Source organism: Mauremys mutica, chromosome 3 (genome assembly GCF_020497125.1).
Source record: "Mauremys mutica isolate MM-2020 ecotype Southern chromosome 3, ASM2049712v1, whole genome shotgun sequence".
NCBI classification, from domain to species: Eukaryota; Metazoa; Chordata; order Testudines; family Geoemydidae; genus Mauremys; species Mauremys mutica.
In genome coordinates, this window is record NC_059074.1 from 58,910,431 (window position 1) to 58,938,351 (window position 27,921).

The 27,921-nt window shown below is 49.7% G+C and overlaps 1 protein-coding gene across 1 annotated transcript; it reads right to left on the minus strand.

Annotated features, from left to right (window-relative positions):
• Positions 1-81: 81 nt before the first annotated feature.
• On the minus strand, positions 82-16,179 carry CGAS (cyclic GMP-AMP synthase). Its single transcript, XM_045011912.1, has 5 exons — positions 15,495-16,179; positions 8,526-8,748; positions 6,672-6,926; positions 3,234-3,336; positions 82-1,622 (listed from the first exon to the last, which is right to left on the minus strand). The coding sequence occupies exons 1-5, from the start codon at positions 16,137-16,139 to the stop codon at positions 1,268-1,270; spliced, it is 1,581 nt and encodes a 526-aa protein (XP_044867847.1). The 5' UTR covers positions 16,140-16,179; the 3' UTR covers positions 82-1,267.
• Positions 16,180-27,921: the final 11,742 nt, after the last annotated feature.

Sequence of the window (27,921 nt, forward strand, 5' to 3'; positions counted from 1 at the left end):
TATTTTGATGTTTTTGACCTTTTTTAAGAGAATAAAGGAATCTAGTTTTGTACAGCACTGAAATTTTCAAATGCTGTAAGATTTTTGCATTTGCTAAATAAAAAACTTGAAAATGTAATAGCTTTTCCACTGGCTGTACCTTTCCTATGTGCTCTTGTTTCATAGAGTCTCTTCAAGAAAGAAGAATCAAGTTAAGTTCTGTCTGAGCAGATATAATAGATAAAGTCTGTTGCTGCTGCTGCTTGTACTCTGACATCCAAAAATTAAAGTGCAACTATAGTTGATATCGCTTAAAAGCAGGATCAGTAAAAAGTATAATTATCCTTAAGCATATTTCTGTTTTGGAATATTCAATACTCAAGTATCCAACGAAATACCTCAACGTGAGCAAAGTAACGGATGAAAGAAAATCAGAACTGATTTTGGTTTTTTTTGCAAGCTATTATGCAGTGTTGCCGCTTCGGAATAAATATAGAGGTGAGTTATGATTGTTGTCTGTAAATACATATGGAGGATACTCAGCAGTGTTTATACTGGTGCAACTCCATTGACTTCAGAACTGCACCAGTATAACTAGGAGTATAATATGGCCATTTGTCTGTAAATTTGTTTGCCTGTTATTGTTCTGCATCAAATCTATATTTTGTTTTTACTACTGAATCACTGCTGCCTTCTTAGAAGCACAGCGCTTGTCTATAGTGTGTGGCACTGTGCACTACAAGGGGCGTAATTTGTAAAGTGCACTGTTTTGTGCACTAATTGGTCCACGTAGACCCTGTTGGTGCACACTAAAAGTTCCCTAGCACATTAGTGTAGAACTGTATTGTGTTACTATGCATGAGGGAGCTTTTAGTATACGCCAGCAGGGACTATGCAGACTAGTTAATGTGTAACATGGAACTGCACTTGAGAAATCACACCCCCATAGTATGCATTGCTGCACTGTGTAGATAAGTGCATAGAAGTGAGAGCAGGAAAGTATCGGTTATAGCTAATTCTCCCCCACCCCACCCCATTGAAAGTAGCCTGGCACCAATCAGACTTAAAATTGTGGAAAAACTTGTCCTGTTGTCCCTTCTCCTCTACCACTAAAGTAGCATAATTTAATTTAAATGTGCAAGTCTCATTTATTGACCACAATTACTTTACTACCACTTTTCATAGCACCAGAAATTCCCAAGGAATATAACTTCAAATGTTGATTCTGTAGTAGATATGCTGATTTATAAAATGTAAATGAAAATTTTGAAAAAATCAGAATATTTCCTTAATTCTGCAGTTCAAATATTGGAAATCTATTGTTTATTTCATATTTAATTTCCTTTGAAAGGAAATCATTGCTTGCCTTATCAATCAATCGTCTACTAAAAAGGTTGTGTGTAGGAATAAAAAAGTGTGGAAGGTTTGCGTTGTTGAGGCAATCCAGAAAGTAATCCAAAAATTTTTGAAAACAGCTCTCAAGGTCTGTGAGCAGCCATTGTTTGTCATCTGGCCAAAGGACACATGCCTGGAAAAAGGCAGTTTTGGCATGGTAGGAACAGAATTTGTCCAGCCCCCGTCTGTTTCCATCTTTTGTTTTAAGTTGATCCAGAAGATGCTTCAGAAGTTTCAGACAGCTTTTCCTGTTGAACAATAAGATGTTATTACTGAGAAATGCCTTATGTATGCCAAATAAGTGTTTCTGGAAATATTTTGCTTTCATGAGGCATTTGATGTTGATCCCAACAAGTGGGATAAAAAATCTTGCCAGTAATATTTTCCTATGAAGTATGAAAACCCATTGCATTTTTGTAGGCCAGATTCATCCCAGTATTACATTAGCTTTTCCACATGGCTCCCCAGATTGAAGGACTGTGCCCAAGGGAAGTTTTAGTGATGCATTATAGTAGGAACTTCCTTCCACTGGGGGGAGTCATAATCCAGAAACTGAGTAGTGTTGGCCAGTCATATGCTCCATTTAGTGCACTCCCCACAGCAGTTACCAACAGTGGGCAGTTTTGGAGACCGCTGCAAATTAAACCTGCCCTTTTCTGACAAACTGAGGGATAGATATATCACTGCCTTCCCTCGGACAGAAGGAGCCAATGGCTATGGGAAGATGCAATTTACGTGTGCTTGCACCAATAGCAGTGAATCTGGCCCAATTTTTGAAATTACTGTTGTTGCCAAAAATAAAATGATTCTCCTAATAATTTGATGTCTTGTGTCAAATCTAGAAAACTGACAAACACGAGGTAGACTGAAGGAGTCACACACCTACTTGATTACTCTGTTTTTCTCTCTCTTCCTATGCTTAGAATTGTTAATGAAATTCAGAAGGGTTCATGATTTGTAAAACTACAGAATGCAAAATGGGTTATCTGTCAAAATCAGTTCCTTAAATTATACTATTTAAAACACCAAATGATTCTTCGTGTGTTTCCCCTCCCCCCCCAAAAAAACCTTATTAGCTATTTGAGGCAATTCATTAACTTATTTAGTGCCCAGTATCTAGTATAAACCAGGGGTCCCCAACACAGCATCTGTGTGCACCCACCTACTGGCCGCTGGGCAAGCAGCCGCCGAAATGCTGCCAAGTAGTGGCAACGTCAAGGAGCAGCATTTTGGCGGCAACGCCTCTTGATGACGCTACTTCTCGGCGGCATTTCAGCAGCGATGCTTCTAGGCGTTGCCGCTTCTTGGCGGCTGCTTGTCCAGTGGCCACAGTCCTCGGCGGCTAGTCGTCTGGCGCCCACCCACACAGAAAGGTGGGCGGGCACCGGACCACTGGTATATACAGTGGCAAAATTCCTAATGGCTGAGTCAATTGACTTCCCAATCTAACAAACTGGGGCTAACTTTTTTTTATCAGACTTAGGAAGTGTGTGGGGGGGATTGTTTTGTTTTTTGACAGATTTCATCTGTTTGCTTTGTAATACGAAAATAGGATGTGAAACTGATGTAGTATGCCCCTATCTTCCTTAAACTTCAGTGGAAGCCAGACATACTCAGCACTGCACAAGATTGTATTTATTTGCTTACAACAGAAGGGTGTTGTGACTATTAAGTGATATGCATGAAGTGTTTTTCAAATATAAAGTCTTCATAGAGGCTCACTATTATTCCTTAGTATGGGTTCTTGTTCTCTCACACCACAGATTAAATTATAAATTTAGAAAGAATTAAAACACTTGCTAGACTGATATAGTGGCTAAAAGAGACTTCAAAAAAGACATACAAAAAGACATACTAACCTACAACACTTTACTCCCTTAGATTCACAACATGTTTTTGTGTTGCCATGGTTCTTTATCATATCCTTTTCAATGTGTGAGAAAGAGAGTCGCCAGGTGTCTTCTAAAGATGTATTAAAAGAATACAAACATTTAGTAACACTTTTACCCACTTATAATATGAGTCTTACACAGTTTATGTAGCTAAAGAAAAGTCATCCTGAAGTGAATTTATTTGGAAATGTCTGCAACTTTTTTTTTTACTTTAAAAATACAGTTGAACCCTGTTATGTCGCCGGCCTAGGGGTTTGCCAAAAAGCGTCGAGATAACCGATGATCGAGATAAACCCCTATCCACCCCCCCACCCCTGAACTCCCCTGCCCTCTCTCCAACACCCCCTCCCTGCCCCCTTACCGCGGTGCCTGCACGTGGCTGGATCCGGCGAAGCGGGACGGGGAAGTGGGGCCGGGCGGCCGTGGACGGGGACCCGGAGCCGGGCAGCCAAAGAAGCGGGACCCGGTAAGCGGGCCGGGCGGCAGGCGAAGCGGGACTGGGTAAGCGGGGCCGGGCGGGCGGGCGGCAGGCGAAGCGGGGACCGGGTAAGCGGGGCCGGGCGGGCGGGCGGCAGGCGAAGCGGGGACCGGGTAAGCGGGTCCGGGCGGGCGGGCTGCAGGCTAAGCGGGGCCCGGGTAAGCGGGGCGGCGGGGGAGGGCGGCATGCGACGCGGGGGCCGGGTAAGCGGGGCCGGGCGGGCGGGCGGCAGGCGAAGCGGGACCGGGTAAGCGGGGCCGGCGGGCGGGCGGCAGGCGAAGCGGGGACCGGGTAAGCGGGGCGGGCGGGCGGGCGGCAGGCGAAGCGGGACCGGTAAGCGGGGCCGGGCGGCGGGCAGCAGGCGAAGCGGGGACCGGTTAAGCGGGGCCGGGCGGGCGGGCAGCAGGCGAAGCGGGGACCGGGTATGCGGGGCCGGGCGGGCGGGGACCGGCGAAGCGGGGACGGGCGGCGAAGCGGGGACCGGGGAAGCGGGGACGGGCGGGTACGCGGGGAACCGCGGGGCTGGGGAGCCGGGGAGCGGGTGGCCGGGGACGCGGGGAGCCGGGCGGCCGGGGACGCGGGGAGCGGGCGGCTGGGGACACGGTGGGTCGGGGACGCGGGGAGCCGGGCAGCTGGGGAACCGCGCGGCTGGGGAGCCGGGGCCAGGGCAGGAGTCGCGTGGCCGGGGAGGGATGCGGCAGGAGCCGGGCAGGGCCGCCGCCGGAGTTACAGTCGAACCCATTTATCTCGACCTCGGTTAGTGGCAAATTCGGCGCTCTTCTGTGCTCGAGATATTAGGGTTCGGCGAGATTAAAGAATCGACATAACCGATGAGAAACTGATAAGACAAAGAGGGAGTTTGGCGGTTCCACTTCTAAAACGTCGACTTAATAGGATTGGCAAGTTAACCGAGGTCGAGATAAATGGGTTCGACTGTACCAATTTAATCTAATCCACAAAATGCTAAAATCCCCTAATTGTATGTTTTTTGCATGATTTTCCCTAAAAGACAGCGTTAAGGTTGTCTGGATATTTTAACTGCATTTCCATACCTAAATATGTTTGGATTTCTTTGAAGTGTAAACTTAACACTTAATTTCCCGGGTTTATAATGTGTGGTTTTGGGATAATTACAATACCCCAAGAAGCTTTCCATCTTTGAAAGTACATATCAAGTAATTTTAATCTTAAAACAATTTTTTGTTTTGGGATAAGCTAATTGTGGTGGTGTTTGGCATAACTTATTTTTAAGACTTTTTCCACTGTCTATTGATTCTGACATGATCTTGTTTTAGGAGTACGCCTCTGTTTACTCTTGCAATAGTACCCTGTTTTCCACCCACGGCAAGGCATTCAGTTTGAGTAAATTAGCACCCATGAAGAATTATATAAATTATTTTTATAGCACCGACACAGGGCTATATGCTTTCCACACCGCTACAGATCAGCTTTCTGCCCCACCAAGCACATTGTCACTGTTTACATTTAATTTTCCTATTACAGGAGATCAACAAGACAAGGCAATACTACTCTCAAATAGCATTAGGTAAAATCTGTGCTGAGATTTTAATAAAAAAAAAAAAAAAACTTTAGCAAAGCCTTTCTTTAGCGTAACACTTTCTTTTGCTGAAATATAATAGAAGAAAATGTCAGTTCCCCCTAGATGTACTCTACTGCCACAGATCATGATTGTGACAGCCAAGTTAAATAAAAATAATGGTAATGGTGCACTTATGAAGACCTGAACTTGATGGGCAAATCTAGTAAATTCCCCATACAATGTAAAACAGTGAAGTTTTAGATGTATTTTTGTGTAGACTAAATCACTCAACTTCACAAGCAGAAACTCATTTTGATGTTCTATTTGTGCAGAAGCATACTTTCCTTCACTGGCAATAGGTTTCTATTATATAACAGAAAAAGGTGGTAAAAATACCTCTACCTGGCCATGGTTGGAAAGTAGTACAATGTTCTAATATGGGAGGGTCTATCTGAAATTACTTCAGCATCAGACACTTTGATGTAAGAGCTTCAGGGTAGGGACGGTCTTTGTACAGAGCCTCCACAATATGAAGAATAGGACAAGTTTAATAATTCAAAGATAGGGTTTTCTTAGATGATGGCTCTGATCCAGATGTAGCCACGGACAAGACAGACAGAAGAATAACGTTGGCACCTTAAAGACTAAGATTTATTTGGGCCTAAGCTTTTGTGAGAGAAAAAAACCCTTCTTCAGACCCTGGAGTGAAAATTACAGATACAGGCATAAATATATTTTGGCACATGAAGAGAAGGAAGTTACCCTACAAGGGGAGAACCAGTGTTGAAGGCCAATTCAGTCAGGGTGGGTGTGGTCCATTCCCAATAATTGGTGAGGCAGTGTCAATACCAAGAGCGGGGAAATTGTTTTTGTGGTGAGCCAGCCACTCCCAGTCCCTATTTAAGCCCAAATTGATGGTGTTAAGTTTTCAAATTAATTGTAGCTCTGCAGTTTCTCTTTGAAGTCTGTTTTTTGTTTAAAATCTGTTATTGAACGTCCAGGGAGATTGAAGTGTTCTCCTACTGGCTTTTGTATGTTACCATTCCTGATGTCTGATTTGTGTCCATTTATCCTTTTACGTATTGGTTGACAACACTGGTTCATGCATCTGAAGAAGTATTTGTTTGTTTTTACCCACAAAAGCTTATGCCCAAATAAATCTGTTAGTGTTTAAGGTACCACTGGACTCCTCATTGTTTTTGTGGATACAGACTAACATGGCTACCTCTCTGATAAGAGAAGAATACTGCATGCCCTGCTGACTAACAAAATCAAAAAGTAATATGTAGTTTCCCCTTACAGCAGTTGGGTGATTACTAGCTGAGCAGAAGACCCCTCTCAACATTTAAAAAAAAAAAAAAAAAGTTTGTGTTCAAAATAAAAATACCTTTTAGCGCTCTTCCATCCTTGGCATGTTTGGGTACTAGGTATATTGGCTTCCATTTATATTCTTGTTTGACTTTGCTTCCTAGCCATTTTTCAATTTTTAGGCCCTCCTGTGTACTGGCAGGCCAGCTCTGACTTCGAATTTCCAAAGCCAAGATTATATCCACCGATATCTCCATTGGAGGATTCCCAATGCGAAGTGTTATTGCAGGGCTTCCAGCCTTTTTTTTATCCACAGTGACTTTCATTTCTGTTCCTATCAAAAAAGTAATGAATTTTCTTTAATAACCTTAACTTTTTAATATTGGAAGAAACCATTTTTGAATGTTTTTGTTTATTTAACTAGAATTTTCAGCTATATCATGTCATATACAAAGCTTCAGTCATTGACTATTAGAGAATATAGGAAGAGACTAAGTATTTTTAAATCAATTTGTATAATGCAAATAGTTCATTTTTTTTAAGGTATGTGCAGAAAATTGACCAAGTAAACAAAGGAAAATGCATGAAACTACTTAGAACTCCATGAGGGACAAATAATTGCAGGTTGCCCCATCGAGAACAAATAACCAAGCCATTTTTATAAGTAGCTTATGTAAAATCATAACATCAGATTTCAGTATTTGACTAGCTGCATTAATATGCTACAATGAAATGAAAAGAAAGTGCCTTTCAAGGTAACATAACTGAAATTAAGGTGCTTTGGAGAGACCTTGTATTTGCAGTGAGAACTGATTCTAAAAGTGGAATGTTCTTGTCTTGTTTAGGAATATTTTTATGCATTAGATCCATAGAACCCAATGTATTTTTATATTTAATATTGTAAATGTTAGTTGAAAATTGTGGCCACAATTTTCAACACACATAACTGTCAGCTAAAGGGGATTATATATTCTCACTTAGAGTATATTGTTAGTGTTAAATATGACAATTTATTTCCAAAACAAATAAAACATTTTAATGAATGAAGGCCATATTCTCCCCTAATCACTGTATTACACCCCCCCTTCTGACATCAGTGGGCATTCCATTATGTATAATGCTTACTTTACATCTTGGGCTACAGACCATAATTCAACACAGATTTACCCCTCTTCTCCATCTGAGTATCCCCTGATTATTTCACCATATTCTTGAGCAAAAAATAAACTGAAAAGCAAGACACGGAATTTTTCGCAAGATCCACATCCATTGAACTGGTCTATTATGGACAAGGTTATTTGAACAGTTTAATGCTGATGTAAAAGAACCTCAGATATCAAAAACCATATCAGTCATTTCAGTGCTACAACAAGCAGTCTCTTGAGTTATTTTAGAAACTTATAAGATTGAATGTTTCTAGCACCTTGCTGGAAGAAAATACTGCTTTGTTTTAAGAGGGGTGGGATAAGTTTAGAAACTACAGAAAACTTACTTCCAGTAAATTTAAGAACACTTGGTATAAAGCAGAAGAAAATGAGTCCGTATGTGGCATAAGGATTTTTTCAAATATTTCTACAAACTTGTTTAAGCCATCTGTCGTTTTCGTAATGTGACTGGCCTGACTGAAACCTGGCCTTAGACCGTACCCTGAATGTCCTTTGTTTCAATGTGCAAAAACAGCTTGTTGCATAAGAATGGAGTGGAGTGAATCAGGCCCTGTATGTTTGTGGTTGCTCTTCTCTTGTTGCTCTTGCAACAAGAAAAAGCACAGACATGTATAGCTTTTTCTAGCATTTTGTGCACACATCTATGAAGGCACTGCTAACAGGAACATAAGTTGTATGTACAACACTACTTCCAGTGATTTATATGTACAGACATTAATGTGAACAGTAACACCTGTGTTGGAAAATATTGTCCACTCAATACTTACTTGTCATGCTCTTTACAATTTCTTTAATAATGTTCCTCAGGGCAAAAAGCATCTTACAAGCCGCTAATGTTCCATCTTCCTGTAAAAATTTGTCCAGCTCGTTTCCTTGAGGATTTCTTTTAAGTCTCACATAATAAAAGGCACCAGAGGCATCACATTGTTCCAGTTCAACTCTAGGAGCTGGCATCGTAAACATGATATCGAACTCATTTGGTGCAGAAATCTATGAATCACAGAAATACAATGCTTACTGTGTTTTGTTATTACAGGTAAGGTTTTAGCCTGCATTTCCATTATAAATGCCTCTATGCAGTGGTGAGCTGGAGTCGGTTCCGGTTGTTAAATTTAGAAGCCCTTTTAGAACAGGTTTTTCGGGGACAACTGGTTCTATAAGGGCTTTATTTAACAAAAGCTCTGGCAGCTGTCCACTCTGCCCTGGCCCCAGCTCACTTCCCCCTCCTCCCCTGAACACTCTGCCCCTCTTCTCCTCCTCCCCCTCACCTGCTTCCCAGGAATCAGATGTTTGCGGGAAGCCTGAAACAAGCAGCAGGCAGGCAGGTAAGCTGGGGAGAGGGGAGGTGTGGCCGGCCCAGGCTAGCCAAGCAGCTCCCTCCGGCCTGGCTCCTGGTCCCAGACGACTGGCTCCCTCCAGCCTGGCACCCCTGGCCGAGTGCCCCCAGCCCGGTCCTGGCCCCAACCGAGCACCCCTGGCTCCGGCCCCGTGGCTGCCTCTGGCCCGGCTCCTGGTCCCAGCCGAGCAGCCCTAGCCCGATCCTGGCTGAACGGCCCGGCCCCAGCCAAGTGCCCCCAGCTCTGGCCCCACAGCTCCGGCCCAGACCTGGCCCCAGTCCCGGCTGAGCGCCCCTGGACCCAGTCCTGGCCAAGCGGCTCCAGGCAGTGCGGTAAGGGAGCAGGGAGGGGCATGGGCGCCAACTTATATGGGCTCCTGGGGCTTTAGCCCCAGGAATATTCACAGACAGGGGCTCTGCTCCAGCAATATTTGGAGCTAGGTTTCTCCCCTGCTCTGCGCTGCCGGCAGCCCAGAGCCCTGTAAATCCCAGCTGCGGCTGGGAGTCAGAGGGCTCTGGGCTGCCTGCAACCGCGAGGAGCTCAGAGCCTTTTAAATCCCAGCCGCGGCCGGGAATCAGAGGGCTCTGGGCTACCCGCTGTGGCGGGGAGCTCAGACCCTTTTAAATCCCAGCCGCGGCCGGGAATCAGAGGGCTCTGGGCTGCCCGCTGCGGCGGGGAGCCCAGAGCCTTTTAAATCCCAGCCGCGGCCGGGAATCAGAGGGCTCTGGGCTGCCCGCTGCGGCGGGGAGCTCAGAGCCCTTTAAATCTCAGCCGCGGCTGGGATTTAAAGGACTCTGGGCTGCCTGCAACCGCGGGGAGCCCAGAGCTTTTAAATCCCAGCCGCGGCCGGGAATCAGAGGGCTCTGGGCTGCCCGCTGCGGCGGGGAGCTCAGAGCCCTTTAAATCTCAGCCGCGGCTGGGATTTAAAAGGCTCTGGGCTCCCCGTGGTTGCAGGCAGCCCAGAGCCCTCTGACTCCCAGCCGGGGCTGGGATTTAAAGGGCTCTGGGCTCCCCGCAGCTGCCAACAGCCCAGAGCCCTTTCAATCCCAGCCCCTGGCCGCTGATTGCCCCCTCCCCAGACTTCTGCCCCAACTGCCCCCCAGGACCTCCACCCCCTATCTAAGCACCACTGGTCCTTGTTCCCTGATTACCCCCTCCCGAGACCCCTGCCCCTAACTGCCCCTTGGGACCTCAGCCCCTATCTAAGCCTCCCTTCTCCTTGTCCCCAACTGCCCCCTCCTGAGACCCCACCCAACTTCCCCCCCAGGACCGCAACCCCTACCTGTCCCCTGATAAACCTCCTAGACTCCCATGCCTATCCAATTGCTGCCTGTCCCCTGACTGCCCCTTCGAACCTCTGCCCCATCCAACCCCCCTGCTCCTTGTCCCTTGACTGCCCCCCGGAACTCCCTACCTCTTCTCCAACCCCCAAACCGCTTACTGTGCCACTCAGACCAGCGTATCTGGCTCCGTGCAGCTCCAGACAGTTGCTGCCAAGCTCCCCCATGGAGCCCACAGCCCTCTCCCACCCGCAGCACCTGCCTGCCAGATTTGAACACCTCAAAATTCAGGAGTGCTCAAGCTCGGTTTGGGCAGCTTTTACTTCATTTCTCCCAAATCAGTTTCCCCTGCAAGGTGCCAACTGAAGGTGTTGGAGAACAGAGAGATCGGGTGGCCTCCTAATGCCTGGAAAAGAGACAAAGGCCGGAGGAGGGAGTGTCAGTGCCTGTGCGGACTTCTGGGAAGTGCACGGTGTGGAAGGGGATGCTGGGATGCTTTGGAACAACTCCATACAAAGCCAGTCAGGACTCTGGGGGAGCCTCCTCTCTCGGAGCATACTGTCTCCAGGGCAAGAAGCTTACACCTTCCTGGGTCTGACCTCGGAGCATTCAGCATGCCCTTCCACATCATGCACTTTCCAAAGTGAGTCTGCCCAGGCTGGTCCTGGGGCAACCAGAGGGCCCTGCACCCCAACTCTTCAGTCAGATGTGACTCTCAGCCAGACAGTAAAACAGAAGGTTTATTAGATGACAGGAACACAGTTTAAACAGAGCTTGTTGGTACAGAAAACAGAACCCCTCTGTCAGGTCCATCTTGGGGGGTGGGGAGCCCAGAACCAAGTTCTGGGTCTCTCCCCATTTCCCCAGCCAGCTCCAAACTGACACTCCCTCCTCTGGCCTCTGTGTCTCTTCCGGACAAGGAGGCCACCTGATCTCTTTGTCCCCAACACCTTCAGTTGGCATCTTGCAGGGGAAACTGAGGCACCCACACAGTATTCAGAGAAAATATTAAGAACATTCCCACTTCATCACAACAGGTGCAACAAAATATAATACTGTATATTGAAGTAGGCAAGTGCTGCTTCTGACTTTCCACTTTTAATTGACCCTTGTAATCTTGTGGCACTGATGCATTGTAGCTTCATTTTATATCTGCTTACAGGGCGGGAGCGGGGGGGCACCACCATTTTGGGCCCCACCAAAAATTATACAAACCTGCTGCCTATGGGGAGGGGGTGTTGGAAGAGGGCAGGGGAGTTTGGGGGGATGTAGGGGCAATGGATGGGGGTGGGGTGGTCAGAGGGCAGGGGGATTGAATGGGGGCAAGGGTCCTGGGGGGGGCAGTCAGGAAGGAGCAGGGGTTGGATGGGGCAGTCAGGGGCAGGGATAGTTGGGGACAGAGAGAAGGGGGGGTTGGATGGGGCAGGGGTCCCGGGGGGGCATCAGGAATGAGAGCAGGGGGATGGGGCAGCAGGGGGAAGTCGGGACAGGGAAGGAGGTTGGATGGGACAGGGAAGGAGGTTGGATGGGGCAGGAGTCCCGGGGGGGCATCAAGGAACGTGGGGGGTTGGATGGGGCAGGAGTCCCGGGGGGGCGGCCACAACCCCCTCGTGGGGTGAGGAGGAGGGAACCTGTAGTTAATATTTTGGTAGCTCATCACTGCCTCTATGGACTTTATTCTCCCGTCCACTTCCATGTGCAGAGATGAGGAGAACAAATGTATGGTAATTTGCAGTAAATTAAGACCAGGGAACTCTCAACAGGAGAAAGACAATACAACCCAGTCAGGCAGCTACTCTTATCAACTCTTACTGGAAGTTTTATTTTTGGATGGCTGTGGATTAGAAGTGATTTAATCATCCTGTTAAAGAGTGGGGTAAACTACACATTTCATAAAGTGAAACTAGAACAACTTACACAACATAGATATAGAAGTCCCAAGTGCAGCAAGACAGACCCACATTACACTGCTCGATTCTCCCTCTGATGACAGATCTGACTCTTACTGAAGTTAGTAGTAATTGTTCCTCACGTAGGTACTTACAAACTGTAATCAAGTCACTCCTATACCTGTGCTTTAAGATAAATAGATTGAGCTCCTCGAATCTATCTTTGAGGCATGTTTTTCTAATTCTTTAATCATTCCCATGATTCTCCTCTGAACCCTCTTCAATTTATCAACATTCTTCTTAAATTCTGATAACATCTACAGAGTTGAACTTCCCCAGTGCAATGCTGAACATCTTACTTCACAGCATACAGCTACCAACCAGACTAATCTATGGAGTCAAATGGAGAAAGTTTTCAGTATGGCCCACATAGCACCTGGTATGGACCATCTATTGTCCTTAAAACACTGCACCTGATGGCAGTATCCTTTAATCACCCTCCAGTCCAGGAATATGCAGTCTTCCTAAACCCTCTGGGATCAAGGTTCCTTAAGGAGTTTCCTCCCAGTTTGGGAATCCTCTTTGTTGTGGGACCTTAAACTAGTGCTGTCAAGCCTGATTTTTTGGGGAGGGGGGCATTTGAATTCCTGGCCACCTCTTTTCTATCATTTGTCAGTGAAAACTGCCTTCCTTATGGCTATCACATTGGCTAGAAAAATTGAGTAGACTCAGGCTCTGAATGGGCCTATTGTAAAAATTTCCAACAGGACAGCCACCTTCAGGCCTCACCCCAAGTTGGAACCCTCCTTCCAGATGATGATGTGGTATCCTCTCACACTGAGAATACCTCTCTGGAGGAAGGAACTCCAGTTATTAGGAAGAAACAGGTTATGGGGGATTCGATCATTAGAAACATAAATGGCTGGGTTTATGATGACTGGGAGAACCGCATGGTGACTTGCCTGCCTGGTGTCAAAGTTGTGGATCTCTCGAGACATTTAGATAGACTTGTGTAGTGCTGGGGAGAAGCTGGTGGTCATGGTACATGTAGATACCAGTGACATAGGGAAGGATAGGAGAACAGGCCTGAAGCCCAAATTTAGGCTGCTAGGTAAGAGACTGAAGTCTAGAACCTTCATGCACATTGGAAAACATAATCCCAACTATACAAATAAAATTATGGGATCTAAATTGGCTGTTACTACTCAAGAAGGAGATCTTGGAATCATTGTGGCTAGTTCTCTGAAAACATCAACTTAATGTGCAGCAGCAGTAAAAAAAGAAAAAAGCTAACAACGTTGGGAATCAGTAAGAAAGGGGTAGACAATAAGACAGAGTATATCATATTGCCTCTATCTAAATCCATGGTATGCCCACAATTTGAATACTGTGTGCAGATGTGGTTGCCCTGTCACAAAAAAGATATATTGGAATTGGAAAGGGTTCAAAAAAGGGCAACATAAATGATTAGGGGTATGGAGTAGCTTCTGTATGAGGAGAGATTAATAAGGCTGAGACTTTTCAGCTTGGAAAAAAGATGACCAAAGGTGGATATGATAGGGCTCTATAAAACCATGACTGGTGTGGAGAAAGTAAAAAAGGAAGTGTTATTTACTCCTCATAACACACGAACTAGGGGTGATAAAATGAAATCAATAGTCAGCAGATTTAAAACAAACAAAAAGTATTTCTTCACACAATGCACAGTCAACCTTGGAACTCTTTGCTGAGGATGTTGTGAAGGCCAAGACTATTACAGGGTTCAAAAATAAAATAGATAAGTTCATGGAGGATAGGTCCATCAATGGCTATTAGCCAGGATGGGCAGGGATGGTGGCTCTAGCCTCTGTTTGCCAGAAGCTGGGAATGGGTGACAGGGGATGGATCACTTGGTGATTATCTGTTCTGTTCATTCCCTCTGGGGCACCTGGCATTGGCCACTCTAGGAAGACAGGATACTGGGCTAGACGGACCTTTGGTCTGATCCAGTATAGCCATTCTTATGTTATCTGACCTCCATGTAATCTGTTTATCTCATGGTCCTCTGAAATCGCATTCCATCCCAAGACAAGTGAGACTCCATACCCTGGATGTTGTAAGAACATGCTTTTTATTTAGACAGGACTAAACCATTTGGATACATGCACAGGCTGTTTGTGATGTGTGCTGGAAAAATTAAGGGATAACTAGTGTCAGCTCATACTGTGTTAAGACTTGTTATCCCCCAGCCATGAGGGATCCACCTCGACATGTTAGAGTTTACTCCCCACCACTCCCAGCTTTCTCATATATAAAGACTATCCACAATGATCAATACTCCTGTCAGCTGCAACCTGGATAATTGTAACTGACTGTATCTACACTTGAACATCAGAACAATGTAAAGGCTTCAGCTAGTGCAAACCACAGCTATCCCCTGCCTGTGTGTTTTAGGTCACCATGACTAAATCAAGCCTGTGCTCCAGTTTCTCCACTTGCTCCCAGTCTAAATTGACTAATGGAGCTGGTCTCAACTACATTATCTTCATCTATATAAACCATCAGGACAACTATGTTCCTCTAGTCTAGAACAATGCAGAGCACAACCTGTATGAGATCTGGAGCTGTCTCTTAATCAACGGGAACTAATTCAACAAACTTCCTGAGGAAATTAGAGTAAGCCAGTTTGAATATCTTTTGTAAAATCTGGAAAATTTTATTAAGGAGGAAAGCCTCTGCACCCCTATAACGAAATTGTTTTTACATCAACCTCCCTCCCTCCCAACTAGTCCCCACTATCCCTGTAACCCCAAAGGGAGACAAAACAGATTTCATGAAACCTGCTAGGAACCTGGGGGTACTCAAATCTATGGTTATGGTCACCAATACAAACTGCATAGCTAGAAGGAATGTAATTAGCCATTATGGGAAAGAGTGCAGCAAAAGGGTCCCTGTAAGATAATGTGCTGTACCTGAAAGCCACAAAGAGCTTGAGCCACTATAGTTTCAGAAGCTGCTGCAGCAGAGGCAAGGGCTGCGCCATGCTGGGACAATTTGGAGACAATTTTAAATAAGAATCAGGGACAGAAAAGGACCCAGGAAAGTGTCTGAAAAGCAGTTCCAGGGAGGGAGGCTGGAGGTGGCAGAAGATAACGCGTCACATCACAGCTGGAAGTGCCACAATTATGGTAGGTCCTACATTAATAGTGTCCGATGGAGATGTGCTTAAGCCCCTGCCCGCTTCTCCTCACCTTGACATGCTCGTAGTAGCTACCGGTGCCCAGGATATCAATTGAGCTGAAAGTGCTCTCCCGGGCTCTGATCGCTGACACCAACTTGCGGATGAGCTGGTTCACAAGCTCCGCGGCCTCCGACGTGTCCTGCCGGCCCAGGCTCAGTGTCTTCAGCACATCCCTGAGCCGCGGGGGTCCCACTGCACCGGACTTGACCCCGCCGCTGCTGTCCGCCCCCGTGCAGCAGTAGGACGCTACCGCGGGCGGCCCCCTGGAGGGAGGCTCCTTTGTCTTAGGGACAGCGCCCGTCTCCCTGCGGGCAGAGTCTTTCCTAGCGGGGACTGGCTTCCTACCGGGGCCAGCATTACTCGCTCCCTTCCCGGTACGGCCAGAGCCCGGCTCGCTGGGAGCAGATCCCTTCTCTGCGCGGGAGCTGGCAGATGTGGCGCCCTGCGGGTCAGTGCGAGAAGGGGCGTCTCGGGGGTTAATGTCTTTGGCCTGCTCACCAGGAGGCCGAGCGTCCCCTCTCCCTGCCCCAGCTCGCCCCCCGCCCCGGGCAGGGGGCCTGGCGCTGTGGCTCGGCGGGGGCACCGGAGCGCTGCTCTGACTCGGCGCCTTTCTCGCCCCTCTGGCTCTCCTCGCTGCGGCGCACTGGTCCCCCATGGCTCAGCTCTCACCGCCTCCCTGGCTCAGGGCAATGAGGCGCCAAGCGCCAGACCAGGCTCAGGCAACTTCCTTTCCGGGACCAGGGCGCGCAGCTGGAGAAACGAAACTCAGGGAGGAGCATGACCCCGTTCCCGCCGCGGCACCGGCCGGGCTTTCCTGGGCGCAGTAGCAGCGAGGCCAGCCGTGGGGCGAGGGGTTGTGAGGGGAGTTTTGTAAACGCCGCCCAGTCCCAACCCCTCGGTCCCCGACCTCCAGCCAGAGCCCCCTCCTGCACCCCCTGCCCAGAGCTCCTCCTGCACCCCAGCCCTGAGCCGATACCCCCTTCTACACCTCAACCCCCTGCCCCAGCCTGGAGCCCCCTCCTGCACCCCCTGCCCAGAGCCCCTCCTGCACCCCAACCCCCAGCCCTGAGCCGATACCCCCTCCTACACCTCAACCCCCTGCCCCAGCCTGGAGCCCCCTCCTACACCCCAACCCCCAGCCCTGAGCCGATACCCCCTCCTACACCTCAACCCCCTGCCCCAGCCTGGAGCCCCCTCCCATTCCCAACCCCTCGGTCCCCAACCCCCAGCCCAGAGCCAGTACCCGCTTCTACAGCTCAACCCCCTGCCCCAGCCTGGAGCCCCCTCCTGCACCCCAACCCCCAGCCCAGAGCCGATACGCCCTTCTACACCTCAACCCCCTGCCCCAGCCTGGAGCCCCCTCCTGCACCCCAACCCCCAGCCCAGAGCCGATACCCCCTTCTACACCTCAACCCCCTGCCCCAGCCTGGAGCCCCCTCCCATTCCCAACCCCCAGCCCTGAGCCGACCCCCCTCCTACAGCTCAACCCCCTGCCCCAGCCTGGAGCCCCCTCCCATTCCCAACCCCCTCGGTCCCCAACCCCCAGCCCAGAGCCCCCTCCTGCACCCCCTGCCCAGAGCCCCCTCCTGAACCCCAAACCCTGCCTCTCCGGCCCCACCCCGGAGCCCGCATCCCCAGCCAGAACCCTCACACCCCAACTCCCTGCCCCAGCCCGGTGAACCTGAGCGAGTGAGCAAGGGCTGGGGAGAGCGAGCAATGGAGGGAGGGGGGATGGAGTGAACGGGAGTAGGGGCTCAGCGAAGGGGCGGGCCAAGGGTGTTGTGTTTTCTACAAAGAGAAAGTTGGCAACCCTACAGCCCCCGGCTCCCGACCCCCTCTCCCCTGGAGGGCAAGCGGTGTAACGTTAAAAACTGCGGCTCGTCAGCATTGGCTGTGCGATGGACAGAGCCTGTGCAGCGGGGATACTGACTGCACAGGAGGGTCAAACAGGTGGAGGCAGGAGAGGGGCCAAATCAGGGAGGAGCCTGTTCCCGACCGGGGTTGAGGCACTCTCAAAGAGGGGCAGAGGGGAACCCCCAGGCTAGGACAGGGGTAAGCAGCAGCCGATTACTGTTTTGTGGGGCCGCAGGCCAGAGCAATTGGGCGTCCCTGCCCCCCTCCCCCCACTGGTAGTCCCCCCCGCACTCCTGCCAGGGAGCGGGGTCTTGCAGGAGCACCGGGCAGAGCAGGGGTGCCCATTTTTCCAGGGCCCTCCAGTTGGCTGGGGCTCCTGGGCACAGCCCCATTGGCCCAGTGGCTAATCTGCTACTGGGTAACAGTCACCTCATACTGCATGACCCACATGCACTGACTGCCAAAATAGGGTATTGTGGGGGCAGAAGGGCTTTTCTTCTCCACCCATTTCCCAGGGCTGTGTTGTTAGAGGCACAGTGCATCCAAGTGTCTAGACAAGACCCGTCTTCTCTGTGGGTTCTGCTGAGCTACTAAAGGAGACTTGATTCAGAAATGTTTTTAGTGTTTAAAAGAATCCCTTATCACTTTATACTTCTGTATTAAGACTCATAGCCAATTTGTCTTAGCTGCTGTTCTCATTGCCTGAACTGGACTGCATTTTTCTTGCCATCCATGGTAAATGGAGTTTCATGCCTTTACATTATTTACTTTTTTAAATGTTATTTTTATTACATCATCATTTACCTTTGTTATCATTGTGCAGAGGGATGCCATTGTGCTATTTAATTGGGTTTTTTTAAAATAACAAATGTCATTGAAAACATTAATAGTTGCAACCATCTTCAGCAATCACCTCTCAAAGTGTTCCTAGTAGAGCCCTTCCTTTTGTATGGCAGCATTAGTTTTTTATTTTAAATTTTTGTTGTTTTTTTTTATTTTTTTAATACACACGTTTAGTCTTTGGTCTCTTGTATCTTTAAGGCTGACTGATTTCCTGGGTTGGTGTCAAAACTACTTCAGTTTCCTTTGCTCCACCAATGGGGATTGCCTTTGTCAACAGTTAACTTGCTCTCTATCCAGCACCTAGTGCTTTTTCATGTCACCACTTGTTTGTAGAACTTGGTTCCCAAATATTCATCACAAGCCAGATTTTTAAAGGGTGAAAGCACTTAGATGCTTTTGAAAATGCCATTAGTTGCCTAGATACGTTTATAAACCTGGCCCAAAGGGCACTATATTATCTTGTATGATATCCTTCTCAAAGGCAAATGTCTCCTGTAATATTTACTAAATATAAATATATAATCCCGAGATAGAGTGACAAGCACAAGTATTCAAATATCATGTTTTACACCCAAAAGTAATTAAATATAAATAAATAAATAAATAAAAACATTTGGGGTTCTTCTAATTTGTTTTTTTGTTCTTGAGCCTTTAGAGTGCATTAGCTTCATAAATTTTACTGTTACCTCTGTCAAAGACTCCATATACATAAAATGATTATACATTCCTATAACATTCAATACTGTTTTCAACTTCCAGTAATATGTGATTCCCCTCTCCCTGTGTCACTGAAAACTTATTAAAAATCCTTGTTTCTGTAAGAAATTCCCCAGCCTGAAAACTATGAAGTACATGCTTTGCTTTTCTATTACTTCATTTGTTGCATACATAAATGTTGATTTTTTTACTGAATTGTTTATACTTCTAATTGTATATTTTAATTTTGTAGACTTTTATGTATGCTACATATTTTGTTATGATACATTTCAGTGATGTACACAATTTTACTGCTCTGTACAGGATTTTTTAAGCTGAATCATCCTGTTATTCCTTTGTATTAGTTGCCTTTCAGAGAAATTAAAGTGCCTTGTCTCCATTATGTTTTCACAGGGAGATAGCTAATGCTAGTTATCCCATGGTAAAAACAAATGTTTTCTTAACACTGAGGACACAGATTATAATGCTGAGTCAGATGTTAAATTAACCATTATCATTTAGAGCTTGACAACTCTGATTACTGATTGTGTGGCTAAAACTGCTTCTTTGCCATTTGCAACAGAATGTCTGCGGCCTCCTCCCTCAGCTTCCATTGTGTGGGAGTCAGTTAAAAATAGTTAAAGCCAGAGGTGAAAGTAACTTAAAGGACTTGCTGGTACTCCAGAGTCCTGCGGAGGGGGAGGGGCCTCAACCGGAAGAGGCGTGGCCGGGGCGGCTCTAGACATTTCGCCGCCCCAATTAGGGCGGCATGCCGCGGGAGGTGCTCTACTGGTCGCTGGTCTCACGGCTCCGCTGGACCTCCCGCAGGCGTGCCTGCGGAGGGTCCGCTGGTCCCGCAGCTCCACCGAAGCTGTGCAGGACCAGCGGACCCTCCGCAGGCACGCCTGCAGGAGGTCCACCGGAGCCGCCTGCCGCCCTCCCGGTGACCGGCAAAGCGCCCCCGCAGCATGCTGCCCCAAGCACGCGCTTGGCGTGCTGGGGTCTGGAGCCGCCCCTGGGCGTGGCCTCTATCGGAAGAGGTGGGGCCTTTAAATCCTGGGGCTTTTAAATCAGGATTTAAAGGGCTCAGGGATTCAGCTGAAGCTAGGAGCTGGGCCCTTTAAATCACCCCAGGAGCTACAAGCTGCAGAGGCATCTGGGAGCCCTGGGGTTTGGGCAGGGGTGAAATTAATTTACATTTCTTACCCATATGGTCCAATCGCAAGCAACCCACCTCTCCTACGTACTTCATGGATCCCTCCCATTGCATGACATAGATAGAGAAAATAAAGCTACTATTACTACTACCAGTACTGTCTGTAATAAAACTTTACTATTGGACTAAGCCTGAAAAAGTGAAAACTCACTGTCACATTTTTCTCCGTGTCTTCCCTCCTCCTCCAGCCAGGCTGCCAACACTAGGCTCCATGCTTTCTCCCTGCCTGGCACTTAGCAGCTGCAGGGGCTTCCCTCTAGCTTGCAGCTTGCAGCTTGCAGCAGGGAGACTGGCTGAGGGAGGGAGAAGCCTGCCTCCTGCATAAGATCAGTTTAACTCATCTGTTCCCTGAGCGGGTCAGTAACATTTCAAAGAGGATCTGCAAGCAGTTTGGACTTCACAACCATGATCCTCTGCTGGGGAGGGAATGGGATAGATTTGAACTTGGAAATGGTTCCTGATTTTTATTGTGTTTTTTGTGTATAGGAGATCCCCTCATCCCGGTGGCAGAAATAACTGCCCCTGCCATGGTCTCACACACACACTCCCCGCCTCCCCGCCAACAAGAACTGGGAGTGAAATTAACAAGGATGCCAGAAACGGCTTCTAACTCTGGGGGCTGAACTGGGCAAGGAACAGCTGAGTTTAAACTGTTTTTATGCAGGCAGCAGCAGCAGGCATCTCAGCCAGTGTCCCTACTGCAAGCTAGAGCCTAGAGGAGAACCCCTGCTGGGGAGGGGGAGGAATGCAGAGCCTTGTCAGCAGCCTGGCTGGAGGAGGGGGAGGGAGGAGATGAGAAACCAATGTGACAGTGAGTTTCTTCTTCGAGTGATTGCTCCTATGCATTCCAGTTAGGTGTGCGCGTGCCGCGTGCACGGCTCGTCGGAAGATTTTTACCCTAGCAACACTTGGCGGGTCGGCTGGCGCCCCCTGGAGTGGCGCCGCTATAGCGCTGGATGTATACCCCAGCCGACCCGTCCACTCCTCAGTTCCTTCTTACCGCCCATGACGGTTGTTGGAACGGTGGAGTGCTCCTTTGACCTCCATAGCCCTAGCTTCTCTCTGCTTTCTTCTTTGTAGTTATTGTATATAGTTCTTAAAAATAGTTAGATTAGTTCATTAGTTAGTTAGTTAGGGGAAATCAGGGGGCCTAGCCCTTCTTTTCCCGAACCGGTGCGGGCTCATGCCCAAGGCACCGGGATTTAAGCCCTGCTCGGCCTGTCAGCGGCCCATGCCGATTGGAGACCCTCACGACTCCTGCCTGCAGTGCTTAGGAGAGTCTCATCGTGCAGCTAAGTGCCCTATTTGCAAGTCTTTTAAGCCGAGGACAAAGAAAGAGCGAGACTTTCGTTTAAAGCAGCTCTTGATGGAGTCGGCACTTAGCCCTGCGGTGCCGACATCAGCCACTCCACAGTCCTCTTCGGTACGGAGTGCCCCAGCAGTTCCTGGCCGGTCCGGTACCGAGACTATGAAAAAACAGCAACCGGCACCGACGTCCCGGCACCGTTCCCTCTCTCCTGCGAGGAAGTGTAAGCCGGCGCAGGCGGCCTCCAAGGCATCTGCACCAGGACCTCAGGCACCGACTCAGCCAGCGCCCAAACCATGCGCCGTACCATCGACTCCGGCACCGCAAGAGCCATTGAGTCCGGTACCGCCTTGCTCCCCGGTGCAAACCGTGGTCGAGCTGCCTCTCCCGTCGACACCCGAAACTTTTTCGACGGCGAGAGAGCTGATAGCGCTCACCGAGCCACCGCGTATCCAGCCCCCGGCACCGCCGGTGCGGGCTGTGAAGTCAGTGGGTAAGCCGGCTATCATGCGGCTTCCTTCCCCTGACAGACGAGAGAGACGGTACTCCAGGTCCCGGTCCCGATCCCGGAGACGTTCTCCTTCACGCCGTTCCAGATCTCGGCGCCGGTCTCAGTCCTGGTACCGCTCTCCATCGCGGTACCGGTCGCACTCCCGGAAACGATCCCGGTCCTGCTCTCCTGACCGGCGGTATCGACGCAGATCCGGATCTCAGTACTGTTCCCGGTACCGTTCATCCCGCAGCCGCTCCCACCGCCGGGAATCGAGATCCCGGTCGACCTCCCGGCACCGGCACGGTCGATGGTCCCGATCTCGCTCCCGGCACCGTGACGACCGGTACCGTTCCCCGGTACCGTCCAGAGACAGACCGGCAGCGTCGATGGCGCAGTCCCACAGTCTCTCCGCCCCACCGTGGCCTTCGCGTCTCCATAGATATGGTGGTCACAGTCCCGAGATCAACCTTTGAACCGCTCAACTGGTGGCTGAACCCAGAGGTAGTGTGTGCCGGAGTTCCATTCCGCCCACCCCACCCCTCCGTCACCCTGACCACGGATGCCTCGGCATTGGGGTGGGGTGCGCACCTCGACAACCTGCACACCCAGGATCTCTGGTCGCCCCAAGAGCTCTCCCTACATATCAATGTCAGGGAGCTGCGGGCGAGTCGCTTGGCGTGTCAAACCTTCCACGCCCATCTCCAAGGGCGCTGCGTGGCCGTTTTCACGGACAACACGACGGCGATGTTTTACGTCAACAGACAGGGCGGGGCTCGTTCCTCCCTGCTTTGCACGGAAGCGATGCACCTTTGGGACTTCTGCATAACCCACTCTATTCACCTGGTAGCTTCGTTTCTTCCAGGAGTGCAGAACACGCTGGCCGACCATCTCAGCAGGTCATTCCTCTCCCATGAGTGGTCGATTCGCCCAGATGTTATCCACACAGTTTTCCAGAGGTGGGGTTTTCCCCAAATAGACCTGTTTGCCTCCAAGGAGAACAGGAAATGCCACCAGTTCTGCTCTTACCAGGGTCGCTCCCAGGGCTCCCTATCAGACGCATTCCTCCACTCCTTGACGGGTCACCTGCTGTATGCCTTCCCTCCATTTCCCCTCGTACACCGGGAGCCACTCAAGCTCCGGAGGGACAGGGCCCGCCTCATACTTGTCGCTCCGGCCTGGCCGAGACAGCACTGGTACACCCTGCTGCTCGAACTCTCCGTACGGGATCCCATTCCCCTCCCCTTATGGCCGGACCTGATAACGCAGGACTTCGGCAGTCTTTGCCACCCGGACCTGCAGTCCCTCCACCTTACAGCTTGGTTCCTACGTGGCTGACCCGAGCAGAGCGTGACTGTTCTGCTGCGGTGCAGCAAGTCCTGATGGAAAGCAGGAAGCCTTCCACTCGGTCGACCTACCTTGCGAAATGGAAGCGTTTTGCACTCTGGTGCGATCAGAAGGGTCTCAATCCTTTTGTGGGCCCTATTCCTACGATCCTGGACTACCTCTGGTCTCTCAAGGAGCAAGGTCTTGCGGTCTCCTCCTTGAAGGTGCACCTGGCGGCCATTTCCGCCTTTCGACCTGGTGTAGGAGAACGGTCCATCTTTTCTAATCAGATGGTTTCCCGCTTCCTTAAGGGACTAGATCGCTTGTACCCGCCGATACGACGTCCTACACCTTCCTAGGATTTGAACTTAGTTTTAGCCAAGCTTATGGGAGCCCCCTTTGAGCCCTTGGCCACGTGTCCCCTTCTCTATTTGTCATGGAAAACAGCTTTTCTCGTCGCTATAACTTCAGCAAGACGAGTTTCCGAGCTTCACGCACTAACGGCTGGTCCACCATATACCATCTTCCATGGAGACAAGGTGCAGCTTCGGCCACACCCGGCCTTCCTCCCTAAGGTGGTGTCGGCCTTCCGTGTGAACCAGGACATTTTCCTCCCGGTTTTTTTCCCGAAGCCGCACGCCTCACGCCGTGAACAACAGCTTCACAGCCTCGACATCCGCAGGGCCCTCGCGTTTTACATAGAGCGAACGAAACCCTTCCGGCGTTCGCCCCAGCTATTCGTAGCGGTTGCCGATTGCATGAAGGGCAAGCCAGTCTCCTCTCTCAGAGGATCTCCTCCTGGGTGACATCATGTATCCGGACATGCTACGAGCTTGCTCGTCTGCCAGCTAGCCGTCTCACCGCTCACTCTACGAGAGCGCAAGCCTCTTCTGCCGCCTTCCTGGCCCATGTCCCCATCCAGGACATCTGTCGGGCGGCTACCTGGTCTTCTGTCCACACCTTTGCTTCCCACTACGCGTTGGTGCAACAATCTAGAGACGATGCAGCCTTCAGCTCAGCAGTTTTACACTCTGCCACGTCTCACTCCGACCCCACCGCCTAGGTAAGGCTTGGGAATCACCTAACTGGAATGCATAGGAGCAATCACTCGAAGAAGAAAAGACGGTTACTCACCGTTGTAACTGTTGTTCTTCGAGATGTGTTGCTCCTATCCATTCCAGACCCGCCCTCCTTGCCCTCCCGGAGTAGCCGGCAAGAAGGAACTGAGGAGCGGACGGGTCAGCTGGGGTATATATCCAGCGCTATAGTGGCGCCACTCCAGGGGGCGCCAGCCGACCCGCTGAGTGTTGCTAGGGTAAAAATCTTCCGACGAGCTATGCACGCGGTGCGCGCACACCTAACTGGAATGGATAGGAGCAACACATCTCGAAGAACAACAGTTACAATGGTGAGTAATCGTCTTTTTCCCCTTCCACTTGCTTTTATTAGCTCTGGATTTAAGCTGTGCAGCCAAATGCTTGTATTTGTTGTGTATATTAGTATTGGAGACAAGATCCCCTTATCCTGGGGGCAGACAAGGACTGCTCCTGCCATGGTCAAACACACCCTCCCCACTCCCCCCAGCTACTGTGAGTGAAGTTAGCAAGGATGCCAGAAACAGCTTCTAACTCTGGGGGCTGAACCATCAGGGAACAGCTGAGTTTAAACTATTCTTATGCAGGAGGCAGGCTTCTCCCTCCCTCAGCCTTTCTCCTTTTCTTACCGGTCCTCCGTACTGGCGCGTACCGGCTTACTTTCACCTCTAGTTAAAGCATTTTAAACTAAAGGAATGAATAGGAACTCCCCCCCTCCCAATTTCCCTTATTCCCATCCCTTATGAAGGGCATGTCTTGATGGTGTGACACTAGAGGTGTGAAGTTAATGCACCCACACTACAGCATCTTAAACCCCTGTGTGGACACTTTCACTCAAAAGTAAAGTGGCCTTATTTTTGACAAAGTCAGTCAGGGCAACCATAGGAGATTACAGGAGTTCTTCCCCAACACACTATTAATCATCAGGCCTTTTACCCGTGGTGAATATTTTAAAAATTTTATATAGTCAAGCTGTAGCCCACTTTTGATTTTTGAAGTCCAAAGAGAAGACGTGAAGTAATGGAGCACTCATAAAATCACAGAATTATAGGACTGGAAGGGACCTTGACACGTCAGCTAGTCCAGTCCCCTGCACTGAGGCAGCATTAAGTATTAGCTAAAGATTGGTCGCCAATCTTTTTATGCACAAGATCACTTTTTGAATTAAGTGCAACCCAGGATCTACTCCACCCCTTCCCTGAGGCCCCACACCTTCCCCAAAGCCCCACCCCACTCACTCCATTCCCCCCTCATCGCTCGCTCTCCCCCACCCTCACTCACTTTCACTGGGCTGGGGCAAGGGGTTGGGATTCTGGAGGGGGTGCAGGCTCTGGGCTGGGGCTGAGGGGTTAGAAGTGTGGGAGGGGGGCTCTGGGCTGAGCCTGGGGCAGGGGGTTGGGGTACAAGAGGGGGGCTCAGGGTGCAAGCTCTGGGAGGGAGTTTGGGTGCAGGAGGGGGCTCTGGGCTGGGGCAGAGTGCTGGGGTGCAGAAAGGGGTACAGGATGCAGGAGGGGTATGGGGTGCTGGCTCCTGGAGGGGGCTCAGGCCTGGGGGTTGGGGTGCGGGCTCCCACCGGGCGGCACTTACTGCAGGCGGCTCCCAGGCGGTGGCACAGCGGGGCTAAGGCAGGCTCCCTGTTTGCCCCGGCCCCCCACCACTCCTGGAAGGGCCCCAGCCCCACACCACTCCTGGGTTGCACCCCAGCGGTCCGGGGGGGGAGGGGGACGTGGCTCTGCATGCTGCCCCTCTCTGCAGGCACTGCTTCTGCAGCTCCCATTGGCCACAGGTCCCTGTTCCCAGCCAATGGGAGCTGAAGGGGCGGTGCTTGCAAGCAGGAGCAGCACGTGACACCCCTGCCCTCCTCCACCCCCTAGAGCCGCAGGAGTGTGCTGGCCGCTTCCAGGAGCAGCGTGGGGCCAGGGAAGGCAGGGAGCCTGCCTTAGCCCCACTGCATCACCGGACTTTTACTGGCTGGAGATTGTGATTGACTTGGAAAGTCTCCAGGATCGTGAGCGACTGGTTGGTGACCACTGATCTAAGCCATCCCTGACAGGTGTTTGTCTAACCTGTTCTTAAAAACCTATAGTGACAGAGATTCCAAAACCTCCTGAGGTAATTTGTTCCAGTGCTTACCTACCCTTACAGTTAGGACAGTTTCACAAATGTCTAATCTAAGGATATGTCTTCACTACCAACGTTAAAGCTACTTTAATGTAGCTGTGTAGTCATGGCACCAGCGCTGTAAAAAACCCACCCCCACGAGGGGAGTAGCTGAAACTTGCATTCCTCAGGGGAGGGGGGTTCACCCCCTCAGTGAGAAAGTTTCAGCACTGTAAAGTGGCAGAGTAGACAAGGCCTAAATCCTCTTGCTACAAATTAAGTCCACTACTTCTTGTCCTGTTCTCAGTGGATAAGAAGAAGGATTTATCACACTCTCTTTATAACAACATTTTACGTACTGGAAGGCGGTTATCACGTCCCCTCCTCCACACCTCCATCTTTTCTTCTCCAGACTAAACAATCCCAATGTATTCAATCTTTCCTCATAGGTTATATTTTCTTGACCTTTCATCATTTTTGTTATTCTCTCTGGATTTTCTCCAGTATGTTCACATCTTTCCTGACATGTGGTGCTCAGAACTGGACATAATACCAGAGTGGTCACCGTGGAGCATTGTGGGACACTTCCTGGAGGCCAGTTAGGTCGACATAAGCAATGCAGTGTCTATACTGCTTCTAAGTCGACCTATAAACATTGAATTAAGCACTAAACCTCTTGTGAAGGTGGAGTAATTCATTCGCTGTAGCAGGCAAGTTACTGCAGTGGGACCTGGTAGTGTAGAAACAGACATTATTAGCTTGACATAAGCTGCCTTATGTGGACATAACTCCATAGCATACACTAGGCCACAGAGAGGAGAAGGCCTGAGAAAACATCTCTGGAATAGGATCAGAAGGCAATATACTGTTCTTCTTCGAGTGCTTGCTCATATTGATTCCAATTAGGTGTGCGTGCGCCGCGTGCACGCTCCTCGGAAGATTTTTACCCTAGCAACACTCGGTGGGTCAGATGGGCACCCCCTGGAGTGGCGCCACCATGGCGTCGGATATATACCCCTGCCGAACCAACCGTCCCTCAGTTCCTTCTTACCTTCCGTGTCGGTCATTGGAACAGTGGAGTGCGGTTTACTGACCTCCACTTCCTTAGTTACTCATAGTTTCTCTAGTGTTTTTTGTGTATATAGTTCCAAGTTTTATAGTTATAGTATAGTTAACATAGTTCATAGTTCGTTTGTATAGTTAAGAGGGGTTCGGGGATTAGCCCCTTCCCCGCACCCGGTGCCGGGGCCTATGCCCGGTTCACCGGGTTTCAAACCGTGCTCAGCCTGCCGCAAGCCGATGCCGACAGGAGATCTACACAACTCCTGTCTTAAGTGCCTCGGGGAATCTCACCTAACAGATAAGTGTCACATTTGCAAGGCCTTTAAGCCTCGAACAAAAAAGGAGCGGGACTCTCGGCTAAAACAGCTCCTTATGGAGGCAGCTCTTACCCCCCCATCTTCGGCACCGAGTGCTGGTCAATCGGCGGGCAGAAGCGCCTCCTCGGTACCG